General features: G+C 37.9%; 1 protein-coding gene across 1 annotated transcript in view; it reads left to right on the forward strand.

Moving 5' to 3' along the window:
• Positions 1-7,546: 7,546 nt before the first annotated feature.
• Positions 7,547-13,440, forward strand: part of ORC5 (origin recognition complex subunit 5) — an 82,696-nt gene continuing 76,802 nt past the window's right edge. The window contains 2 exon segments of the mRNA XM_017852331.1: positions 7,547-7,754; positions 11,425-11,517. Coding sequence (XP_017707820.1) covers positions 7,683-7,754; positions 11,425-11,517 — 165 coding nt within the window. The 5' untranslated portion in view covers positions 7,547-7,682.

Genomic DNA, 13,440 nt, shown 5'->3' on the forward strand with positions numbered 1-13,440 from the left:
AAAGATACAGACTGGCAAACTGGATAAAGACTCAAGACCCATCAGTTTGCTGTATTCAGGAGACCCATCTCACAAGCAGAGACACACATAGGCTCAAAATAAAGGGATGGAGGAGGATCTACCAAGCAAATGGAGACAAAAAAAAAGCAGGGGTTGCAATCCTAGTCTCCCATAAAACAGATTTTAAACCAACAAAGATCAAAAGAGACAAAGAAGGCCATTACATAATGATAAAGGGATCAATTCAACAGAAAGAGCTAACTATCCTAAATATATATGCACCCAATACAGGAGCACCCAGATTTATAAAGCAAATCCTTAGAGACTTACAAAGAGACTTAGACTCTCATACAATAATAATGGGAGACTTCAACACTCCACTGTCAATATTAGACAGATCAACGAGACAGAAAGTTAACAAGGATATCCAGGAATTGAACTCAACTCTGCACCAAGTGGACCTAATAGACATCTACAGAACTCTCCACCCCAAATCAGCAGAGTATACATTCTTCTCAGCACCACATCGCACTTATTCCAAAATCGACCACATAGTTGGAAGTAAAGCACTCCTCAGCAAATGTACAAGAACAGAAATTATAACAAACTGTCTCTCAGACCACAGTGCAATCAAACTAGAACTATCTATAAATTTACTATCTATAAATCATCTCTAGATTACTTATAATACCTAAAATATAAATGCTATGTAAGTAGTTGTTATACTGTATTGCTTTTATTTGTATTATTTGTATTGTTGTATTGTTCCATATTATTTTTTCTAATATTTTTTGATCCTGTTAGTTGAATTCATGCATGTGAAACCACAGATACAAAAGGCCAACTGTATACACTGCCTACAAGAAACCCATTTTAAAATAGAACACAGGTAGGCTAAAAGTAACAGGATAAGTATATGAAATATCTGAAATTCTGCTAATTACCAGTGGGAATGTGAAATAGTACAGTCACTCTGGAAAACAGTTTGGCAATTTCTTATGAGCTTAAACATATATTTATCATATGACTCAGCAATCCCACTCCTCTATTTTACTTAAGTGAAATGAAATACCTATGTTTGAAACTGCCCTGGCAAAAATTTTAATAGAGAAATCTAACCTAACTGATTCTATCTTGTGTCTAACCTCCAAGCTTCCCTTGTTTGTTCCTGAGTATAGGCCCAGCTAAATATGGGAGGAATCTATAATAATTGTCCCTTCCCAAAACTAACTCCCTTATTGCTCAGGGACTGAAACTGCCTTTGTAAAACTAACAAATTAGCCATAAGCTTAGAATTATGATTCAAGAGTCAGGTAGCCAGAGGTCACAAGATTTATAAACTTAATTTCTCCTATAGATAACACTACTATTGTGAACCCTAAGACTGCTGTTTGAGGTACTTCCCAGACCCTGCATTCTGATGGACCAGCTGGCACCATCCAGACTGGTAACCCATACCAAGAAACTGGCTCATCTGGTCTTGTGACTACCAGGCAGGAACTGACTCAGCAAAACGAGACAGCTTTGACCCCCTATGATTTCATCCCTGACCCAATAAAGCAGCATTCCCCATTTTCTAGCCCCCTGCCCACCAAACTATCCTTGAAAAACCCTAGCCTCCAAATTTTCAGGGAGGTTGATTTGAGTAATAACTCCCATCTTTCTGCTTGGCTGGCCCTGCAATTATTAACCTCTTTCTCTGTTGCAATACCACTGTCTCAGCTCTCAGTAAATTGGCTCTGTCTGTGCAGTAGACAAGAAGAATCTGTCAGGCGATTACTACACATACACACACACACACCCACACACACACACACACACCCCTGTTCATGATTGTTTATAGTGACTCTATTCATAATGTTAAAAACTTGATGTAAACAAAGTGTCCTTAACCTGGAGAATAAACTATGATGCAGCTATGTAATGAATTTTTGCTCATCAATAAAAGGAATGAACTGCTAATACATGCAATAACATGAATAAATTTCAAATGTGTTATGCTTAGAAAAAGAAGTAAACTCAAAAGTTTGCATATGATATGATTTCATTTGTATGACATTCTGGAAAGGCAAAACCACAAGAAAAGAAATCAGTGTTTGCCAGATTCGGGGGGAAGGGGAAAGAGGCTGCCTACAGAGGAGTGCAAGGGAATTTTGCGGGTAATGAAATTGTTCTGTATCTTGATTTTGGTAGTGATGACATGACTGTGTATGTTTATAAAAACTCAGAACTGTACACTAAAAAGAGAAAATATGCACTGTGCCTCAATAAATCTAAATTTTTAAAAAAATATGTATTAGGGTTCTGGAGTGAAACAAAACCAATAGGATATGTATATATAAATAAATGAGAGGCACTAGTCAGCCTGCCTTCATGGTCACTGCAAAAGGCAGGGCCCAGCACTCTTTCATGAATCTGATTTGGGTTCTAGAGGCAGAACTGGCAGATTAAAATGGAGCATAAAGGTGTAGGTGGACAAAAATACAAGCCCTCATGATGACCCTTTGTGTAGGGAGGAGGCATCTGTTTTATTCACTGCTCTACCTGAACACTGAGAACATTTCAGAGAAAGTAGGTACTCAACTCATTTCATTTCATGAATAATTTATTCAATTTGGATGTAGGTGGGGTTGTGTAAGAAAGTGACTATAGAAGCGAAGGCTTGAAAGTGAGACAGCACAGACGTACTGGAGACACAAGTAAAGCAGTCACAGATTGATGATGGTTTTCTGTGTTTTCTAATGGATTTCACAGAAATAGAATTGGATTAATCAGTACTATTGGTCATAACACACTATCATCATTCTATGCACAACCCTCCTTTATTTTAATTAATTAAATTTGAGGAATTTTATTAAGGTATAATTAGCACACCTTAATAACTTAATTTGATATGTTTTGAAATACATATGTTTCCATGAAACTATGACATCAAGATAATGACTATAACCATTGTATTTATATCCTAGGGTTGCTATTAAAAAGTACTACAAACTAGTTGGCTTAAAACAACAGAATGTATTCTCTACCAGTTCTGAAGGCTAGAAGCCCAAAATCAGGGTGTCAGCAATAGAGAGTCCTTCTGAGGGTCCTGAGGGACAATCTGTTCCATGTGCCTCTACTAGCTTCTGGTGAAGGCCTGTGATCCTACGTGTTCCCTGGTTTGCAGATGCATTGCTCCAGTCTCTACCTCCATCTTCCCTTGGCATTTTCCCCATGTCTGTGTCTTCACATGGCCTTTTCTTATAAGGACAACAGTAATATTGGAATAGGGCTTATCCTAATGACCTGATCTTGACTTGATTACATTTGCAAAGACCCTATTTCCAAATAAGGCCACACTGACAGCTTCTAGGAGTTAGAATCTCAGTGAATTTTAGGAGGAGGAAGGACATAATTCAACCTATAATATCCACTACTCCCCAGATTTCCTCACTCTTCTTTATAATACCTCCTTTCTGACCCACCTCCTCATTACCTGACAACCACTATCACTTCTTTTAACTACTACCTTACTACTTCTTTAACTATAGTTTATTTTTTCTAGAATTTTATAAAAATAGAAGCATACAATACATACTTTTTTGTGGGGGTAGTGAATCTGGCTTATTTCATTTAGCATAATTATTTGTGAATTTATCCATGGTATTACATATACTGAGTCCTTTATATTGCTGAAAATATTTGTATGAATATCCCACAATTTTAAATCTACTTCTTGATGGAATTTGTTTCCAATTTTGGATTTCAAATAAACCACTGAATAGTAGTGTCTAAGTATTTGCATGAACACGTTTTCTTAGGTAAACATCTAGGAGTAGAATGACTGGGTCATATGGTAGGTGTCTGCTTAAATTTTAAGGAATTGTCATACTGTTTTTCGAAGTGGCTTTCCATTTTACATTCCTAGCAACAATGTATGAAGGTTTCAGTTGCTCCACACCCTTGCCAACACTTCAGAATGGTCAGTCATTTTAATTTCAGGCTAGATTCTAACAGGTGTGTAGTAGTATCTTATTGTGGTTTTAATTTGTATTGTCCTAATTACCAAAGATGTTGAACATTTTTTTATGTGCTTAGTTGTGGTCAGTATATCGTTTTTCAGTTAAGTGCTTGTTCAAATCTTCAGTCTATTTTTATTTTGTAAAATTCACGTGACTTATTTATTTTTTCTGAGACAGGGTCTTGCTCTGTTGCCCAGGCTGGAGTGCAGTGGTGCTATCATGGCTCACTGCAACCTCGACCTCCTGGTCTCAAGTGATCCACCTACCTTAGCCTCCCGAGTAGCTGTGACCACAGGCACAAGCCACCATGGCTAACTTTTGCATTTTTTGTAGAGATGGGGTTTCGCCATGTTGCCCAGGCTGGTCTCAAATTCCTAAGCTCAAGCAATTCGCCTGCATTGGCATCCCAAAGTGTTGGGATTACAGGTGTGAGCCACTTCCCCTGGCCAAGCCTATTTTAAATTTTTATTTTTTCCCAAAAAAAAAAAAAAAAAAAAAAAGGAGAGAGAGAGCACACTAAGATTTTGACTGGGATTGTGTTGAATCAACACATCAGTTTGGGGCAAAAGTGACAAATTTTAACAAAATTGAGTCTGAGTCTTAAACATGGTACCTCTATATTTTAAAATATTGTCTTCTTTAATTTCTCAGTAATATTTTTGTAGTTTTCAGTGTGCAAGTCTTACATGTGTCAGATTTATTCTTCAGTATTTAATAATTTTTGATGCTACTGAAATTGTGCTGTTATTTTAAATTTCAATTTCCAATCGCTTATTGCTAGTACTTAGAAATACTATTTTTTCTATGTTAATCTTGCATCTTGAAACCTTGCAAAGCTTACTTATGTTCTAGTAACTATTTTATAGAATCCATCAGATTTTCTACATAACAATCATGTTGTCTGCAAATAAATTCGTTTTTTTTCTTTCAAATCTGGGTGCATTTAATTTCTTTTTCTTATTGCACTGGTTACAAACTCCAGTACAATGTTGCACAGAGGGGTGAGAACAGACATCCTTGCCTTGTTCCTGAATGTAGGGGGAATGCATTAGTATTTCATGATTAATTATGATATTAGCTACAGTTTTTTTATAGATGCTCTTTATCCAGTTGAGAAAATTCCCTTTATTCCCTAGTCCTAGTTAACTACTTTTAAATAATTCCATGAAATCCATGAAATAAACACCCATGAATAATTTCATTTAGATCACTGGCTCAACTACCTATATACTACCTGTATGTATATATTTCTGTGTCTCCTTTTCTGGGCCCTTCTCTCTCGAGCTACAGATCCCATTTTTACTGGACTTACCTGGTTGTTTTGCAGACACTTCAAATTTAATATAACAAACTCACTTTGGTCATTTCTTATCCCATAAAGATAAAACTAAATCTATAAACCTGCTCCTTATTTTTCCATCTGGCTTTTCATCTGTATTCCTTATTTTTTATTTCACTACTGGCAAAACCTAAAATCACCTATGTCAGAAACCTAAATGCTAGTCTCCATGACTCCTCCCTCCATCTCTTACAAACAGCTACTGAGTTCTATAAAATATACTTCTGAATTTCTCTCAGACCTAGCACATTCTCAGTATGGGATAGTAAAAAGAATAAGGCTTTAGGATTAACCAGATCTAAGTTCAAGTAACTATGAACTATAAACCTTTGGATAAGTTACCTAACCTCAGCTGGTTTTTCAATATGTGAAACAAGAATGGTATCTCTATTATAATATTGTTAAAATTTAAATGGGAGTAATATATCTATCACAGTGTCTGTCACATTATGTTTAATAAACTTTAATTACCATTCCCTCTTACCTATTCCCATTGTTTATTGAGGACATTATTATTTACTGTTTGGGACACTGCAATAGCCTTTTCAACAAATCAAATTGATTCCACTTTCCACAATGTAGTCGGAAGGGATATTTCTAAAAGTCAAATCTCAATATTTGCTTCTCTGCCTAAAGTTCTTTATTGGTCTCCAGCCTGACCTCCTACTACTCTCCAGGTTTACACATAAAAAGTATTTGTTAGTCTCTGGTACGGGATTGCCCATTTGTTCCTTTTTGTCTTTACATTCTTTTGTTTACAATTTCCTTCTTGGTCTCACAGGTGAATTTTTTCTTCAGCCTCAGCTTCCAGGTTCTCTCCTTTGAGAAACTATCCTAAATCATCCAGGTGGTAAGGCATGTTCTTTCAGGTCGACAACTATTTGACTGTTTCTTATGTATCTGCCAGACATTAACTGTGTATGCCTGAAATTGAACTGTGAAGACAGTGTTTTCTGCCCTCATAAAGTATATAGAGAGGGAGACTAACATTTTAGACAATTATTTAGTCAGTTTTATTGAATGCTATAAAGATGTAGTGTTATGATTATAATGTATGCATACATTATATGCATACTATGTTACAGATGTATAACAGTCTTGGGAGAGTAGCAGAGGCTACTCTCCAAGCTTCCCTTGAAGACATTGAAATTTGATGGATGGTCCCATTATAACCTTTAGAATTCTCTTTGGAATTCTCTATTAAAAGTACCTGGGCAAATGCTTTTGAATTGTTGTTGTGAAAAAATGATTTTGACTAGCTAATACGTTACATACCACAATTCTCAAAAGATCCTTTTGACCGTCTAAAGCCTGATCTACAATCTTTGGGCAGATTGAAGTCCACAATTTAAATTTATGTATAACAGGTAGTATGTACAGGATCTTTTATTCCTAGCAATAACCTAGCCAGTATTATCCCTATTTTATAGATAAGGAAGTTGAGACTCAACTATTTCAAAGTCCCACTATCCAGCAGTTAGGTCAGTGGTCCCAACCCAGGGGTTTCAGGACGCCAAGCTCTCTTTCCACCACGCAAGTGTCTACTTCTGTATCTTATTTCCACAATCTTCTACTGTTTAGTTGCTAGTAGGTGCCCCACGAATAAATACACGTGAAAGCCTAATGCTAAAAGTAGCATTTTTACTATCACCCTCACCAACACACGCTATGACTTCCTCCCATTAGGAATGAGAGGCCTTCCACATTTGGTTTCAAGCTTGCACGAAAAATAGTTAACTCCAAGCTGTGCATTAAACCCCATTACACCCTGTTTTGTACTCAATGCCACTAATTTCCCACAACGACGTCAGGGGAAAAAAAACAAACCATCTTTTGACAACATTAGTCTTCTAAGTCCGCCTTCCACGTCCCTCTAAGGAACGCAGCTCCCGGTCGGTCTTCTTAGGCACTCAAGGTGTCTAAACTTGGGGCTTCCAGCCGGGAAAACTAAAGGTACGGGGTCCACGGGTCATTGGAGGCCCAAAGGACCCCCTTAACCCCTTCCACCCCTTCCCTATTCGCCCATCTCCAGGTTGTCTTCTTGGCCTTTGAGTGGAAAATGCCGCAGCCCGAAATCCTCACCAAGCAGTAGACTCCGCAAAGCCCCGGAGGGCACAAGACCAGCGAGAAGACGATGGTTCCGGCCGTGAGACTAGAGCGGCGGCGACGCTCGGCGTACGCGCTGTCGTCACTCCGCAGCGAGGCAGCACCGGCTCCTCCCACAACGCTGCGGGTCCGGTTTCCGGCGGGAGAGCGGGCCTTCAGACCCGGGAAAGGCTCCCGCTTGTGCTAGGGCTCTGTGGGTGGGCTGCACTGGCCACTGCGGGGTGACCGCCAGAATGCCCCACTTGGAAAACGTGGTGCTTTGTCGCGAGTCTCAAGTGTCCACCTTGCAGTCCTTGTTTGGAGAGGTATTGTAGTTAAACTGTCTTCCAGATCCTGGAGGCAGACGTTTCGGTAGTCTTGCGACCTGTTCCTATATATATATATATATATATATATATATTTATATATATATATTTTCGTGTTTGGATTGAGGACCAAAAGGCCGTTTTTACGTTAAATAGGGGTGTTGTGGTTCTGTACTGCACCTTCACCCACAATCTCTTCCGATTATTGAAGAGGAAACTGTCTAAGAAGGACCGGCCTGCACTACAGAACGTTGCCTAAGACGTGTTTGACACACGCCACAGTTTTGAGAAGTTTGCCCACATTAGCTCCTAGAAGTTGCTTATCTTACCCCAGCCCAATGACATTTATGTAACAGATGTGTTTGCAGAGTGTTGTTTATTCAAATATAAGTTCACACGTTTCTGTGCGGTAGTTGGAGTGAGTCAAGTGTAGAGAGGTGGTTGCTTCCAAGGCCACTAAGGGGCAAAGCAGTTCTTCAGGTTTAAAAATTCACTGGCTTTTCCAGAATTGTAACAGTCCCGAAGAGGTCTACTGTAAACTTTTCTCCTTAACTGATAGTTCACAGGATGCCCTAGAGAGGAGTTTGTCTTCTCTGGATGAACATAGTTACATAGGGAGTCCTTTCAATAGACAGAAGGTAGCATTCATCAATTCAAAATTTAACCTGTGTTTGACTATTTTCTGGTGGTCTTTGATGTACTTTTTGATTCAGACTCATTAATCAGAATTGGAATTAATCAAACTTGGATCTTACCTGTGAAGAAAGTGAATGAGAATATAGGGTCATACTATATATCCCCATCTTCTGGTTTGCTTTTCTAACTACAGTCATGCATTGCTGTCACTTAATGAGGGGGATATGTCCTGAGAAATGCATCGTTAGGCAATTTAATCCCTGTGAATATCATAAAGTGTATTTACACGAACCTAGATGGTGTAGCCTGCTATACACCTAGGCTGTATGGTGTATTCCTCCTAGGCTATAAACCTCTACAGCGGTGCAACTCTACTGAATACCGTAGGCAGTTGTAACACAGTGATAAGTCTGCATCTAAACGTATCTAAACATAGAAAAGGTACAGCAAAAATAGGGTATTATAATCTTATGAGACCACTGTTGTATATGTGGTCCATCTTTGAACACGTGACAGTACTTTCATCCAACTAGAAATACTGCATGGTAGTTTGAGGTGGCCTGTGAAGCATTAGTGGAAAAGTACTCCCCTTGTCTAAAGGGGCGCATTATTTAGGGAAGTTAGAGGTCAACAACTGCATCTTCAATTAATTTTCTATTTATAATGCTTTCAATGATAGTTATATTATTACTGGAGCATTTTCTTGATTATGTTCTCTGCATTTCATCTCTGGAACGCAGATCACTCCAACCAGAAATGCTCCTGCTGAAAAAGAACATTGGCAAATAGGGATGAGTAGTATTGACTTAGTGGTGGATCACAGAAGGGTTTTTGACCTTTGCTCTTAATGAAAATTATGTTTAACAATATTATCAGTTTTCTGCAAGGTGCTGTGCATGTGGGAAATACAAAGAACTAATAGGAAAGAAATATAAAAAATTGTTTCGTGTTTCTAAGAAGGCTCATTTATTTGTTCAATAAATATTTACTGAGCACCTTTTCTGTGGCAGGCACTAGCTTATTGCAGTTTACGTTAGCGAGATTTATAAAGGTGAAAGGTTAAATAACAGTGGAACAGTTCAATATAATTCTAGGTCACAATAGGAAAGATGTTATAAGGTATTATTAGTCAACAACATGTAATGGATAGCAGAGATACTCAGCAACATGCATTTAATTCTTGAGACAGAATTTTTTGCTTTTGTTTTTTGAGACAGAGTTTGGTTCTCTTTCCCAGGCTGGAGTGCAGTGGCATGATCTTGGCTCACTGCAGCCTCTGCCTCCCAGGCTCAAGCAATCCTCCCACCTCAGCCTCCGAATAGCTGGAACCACAGGTGTGTGCCACCAAGCCTGGCTATTTTTGTATTTTTCATAGAGATGGGGTTTCACTGTTTCACAGGCGAACTCCTAAACTCAAGTGATCTGCCTGCCTTGCCCTCCCAAAGTGTTGGGATCACAGGCGTGAGCCACCGCACCCTGCTGAGACAGAATTTTTGAGCCAGTTAATTTGTGTGATTGTTACATATAAACTTTAGAAAAGGGTTCATGTATTACATTACCTATTCATTTCCAGTAAATTTTAGTTTATTTTAGCAGTTGAGCTGCTTTTGCCATAGCTGTATGCCATTTAGAGTCTTTTTCCTGTGTAAATCTGACTTCCTGATTTGTCTTATAAAAGGAAATGTTTAACTTAGTGACTAGAATGTAATAAATGTTTGTGACTGTTGCTGTAATCGATGATAATTGAGACTCAACTTCCTCATGGAAATTGCATAATCCCATTTTCTTGTAATTATTTTTTTTTTTTAAAAAGTATTATTGAAAAATAGGCCGGGCGCAGTGGCTCACACCTGTAATCCCAGCACTTTGGGAGGCCGAGGCAGGTGGATCACAAGGTCAGGAGTTCGAGACCAGCCTGACCAAAATGGTGAAACCCCGTCGTAACTAAAAATACAAAAATTAGCTGGGCCCGGTGGCACACGCCTGTAATCCCAGCTGCTCGGGAGGCTGAGGCAGGAGAATCACTTGAACCCAGGAGGCAGAGACTGAAGTGAGCCGAGATCGCACCATTGCACTCCAGCCTGGATGACAGAGTGAGACTCCATCTCAAAAAAAAAAAATAGTATTATTAAAAAACATCCAGTTTTCCTGTAATTATTTCAAAATGTAATCCAGTTTTCCTATAATTATTTTAAAATGTGATCCAATTCTCCTATAATTATTTTTAAAATATAGACTGTAATTTCCTCCAAAGTAGATAATGTCTTTTACTGATATTTGTACTTTTCAGTACTGCTTGGTTTTCAGCATTTAGTAGGTATCTAATGAAAGTGTTCATTTAAGTAATGAAGTATAAGTATTTGTAGTATTAACTAGACCAGAGAGACCATTGACAATGTTTACTTTTATCTAGCTGCTAACTTAGTGTACTGCACAAAGATCTTGTATGTATTTTAAAATAAATGCTATGCAGATTTTATTAGTGTTTTATGTGATCTGATGTATGCATTTATGCCAGCATTAGTGAGTGTGCGTAGTTCAGAAGTAGTCTGTAAGTTTTCCTAAGAATGAGGACCCTTGAAATCCCTTTTAATCTTTTGATTATATGTACTTAATTTCATAGCATTAAAATGTACAGTGAAGTTGTGGCATCCCAGGAGATAAGAGTCTTCAAGAAGGAGTAATATAAAATGGAGTATGGACAAAATTATCCTTGAAAATCTCTTAAATGTCCTGTAAAGTTGAAAATACAAGTTCGTATATGTAAACCTGTACAATAATAAAAAATATAAATATATAGTACATAATAAAGTATGCCAAATATGTTACAGAAATTTTAATTTCATAACAAAGTGCTTAGAGTTGAATTCAGGTAAGTTCAAAGTGTGTTGATGCATCCACAATATGCTTACTGTTAGGAATTTGGATCGAATATTTTACTTTTCCACATACAACTTTCTCACAAGTTGATAAGTGTTTATTTTCTATTTTGTGTGTGCAGCCTCATATTTGTCTTTGTTTTTTCTCCCCTTAGAGACATCATTTTAGCTTTCCATCCATTTTTATTTATGGACATACTGCCAGTGGAAAGACCTATGTAACACAAACGTTGTTGAAAACTTTAGAGGTAAGAATAAAAATATTAAGTATTTCTTTGCCATTCTTTAATGTATAATATTGGTACTGAAGATTGTGAATCTCCACAAATACAAAATTGAACATACCACCTTTACATTGCTCTTTTTCCCATATTATCTTTCCCATGAGTGATCTACTGTAATTGACACAGTTGTCCAAACTTGCACTTTCTTAACTGTTTCCTCATCTTCCCTCATTTAGTAAATCACATCAATAAACTTGATCTGTTGCTTCACATTCTTAAAATCATTTCTCCATCTACCTTTAATCCTAGCCACTGCTGCTAGGATTTACATTTACCATTGTTTTTTTCCACGTATTTCTGTAAGCCTCTTATTTGCAGTCTTCAACCAGCAGCCAGGCCTTGCAAATCTTAAGATCTTCAGGACAGTGTTCAAGTAATTTGCCCAATGTATAAGACCTTTCATGAGCTGAATTTATCTTTCATAACACAGTGGTTAAGTGGGCTGTAGAGTCTGGCAGACTCATGTTCCTTTTTGGATTCACCAGTTAGTGCTTTCTCCATCTGCAAAGTTGGCTCATAGTGACAACATCTGGGATTAAAAGAATTAAATGTTAGTACATGGAAAGTGCTTTCTGCAGTACATAGTGCGTAGTAAGCACTTAATAAAGGTTAGCTGCTATTATTGATGAGTATTGCCATACTCCCTTTCATATCCTAAACCAGAGATGGGCAGTCTTTTTCTTAAGGGGCAGATAAGTAACATTTTGTACTTGTGGACCATGTAGTTTCTGTCTCACCTACTTGACTCTGCTGTATTGTGAAAGCACCTATGGGCATTCTCTGTGTGAATGGGCATGACTGTGTTTCAGAGCAACAGTATGTACAAAAACAGGTGGCTAGCCCACAGGCTTTGGCTTGCTAACCTCTAGCTCTAAGGATGTGTGTTTAGGATGGCATACTGAACTGTGTATAGTTCCTGCTCTCTTACTTTCAAGCCATGGCACATGCTGCTCCCCTACTTGAAATGGGTTTCCTGCACTCGCTCTTCCTGTTACTTGGCAGATGCTTATTTATTTTGCCAGGTTTTCTTCTACTTATATTCTGCAAGGTCTTTCCTGATCCTCTAGGCTGTATCAGATGCTCCCCTGTTTTGCAGCCTTAGCACCCTGTGCTTAATTCTGTCATAATATTTAGCTCTCTCAGCTATGATTTTTTGTTTGTTTCCCTGGTTTAGATTATGAGTTTCTTGAAATTATCCCCAGCACCAAGCACACTACTTGGCACATACTAACTTGTGGATTTCAGCTTATTAACTTGTGGATTTCAGCTTTTTATCCCAAAGATCAGTCGAGCATTTTAAAAACACATATGCCTGGGCTGTATACTAGACTTCAGAATATGAGTGTACAAGGTCTTGGTCCAGGCATTTGCATTTCAGAACCCGTTGAATGAAGTGCCCCCAAAATATGTGTTGAATAAAAGCAATAAAACCCAATAAGGAAGTTTTATATTTAAGAGCTGCATTCCATTTTTTTTTATCACATTGTAGTTTCTGCTGCTACTTAATCAGTGTAATATATGATTATTGTTACTACTTCTGATACAGGGACTCAGACAGGCACTTAGAATATGCTACCTTTAAAGGTCATGGATAGCACAAATGCCATAAGCGAGACACTATTCATAACAGAGATGTTGTGGACTCTTGTTCGTAAAGAAGTGAGAGTAAAGTGAGTTAGCAAATGCTGGTGAAACTGTCCCCAAGTAAGTTTAATGTGGCTTTAGTGACACTGTTATTCAGAGAAAGAAAAGCCTCCTTATTGGATAAAGTTTATAAAATCACTAAAAATAGTTACAAATTCCATTATTTCTGCCAAATGCCACAAGTTATCTTCCTCAGAATGAATCTGCTTTTGTGATCTTATTTTGAGGATAGACTGTATTTGT

This window comes from Rhinopithecus bieti, unplaced genomic scaffold (assembly GCF_001698545.2).
Source record: "Rhinopithecus bieti isolate Rb0 unplaced genomic scaffold, ASM169854v2 scaffold_59, whole genome shotgun sequence".
NCBI classification, from domain to species: Eukaryota; Metazoa; Chordata; class Mammalia; order Primates; family Cercopithecidae; genus Rhinopithecus; species Rhinopithecus bieti.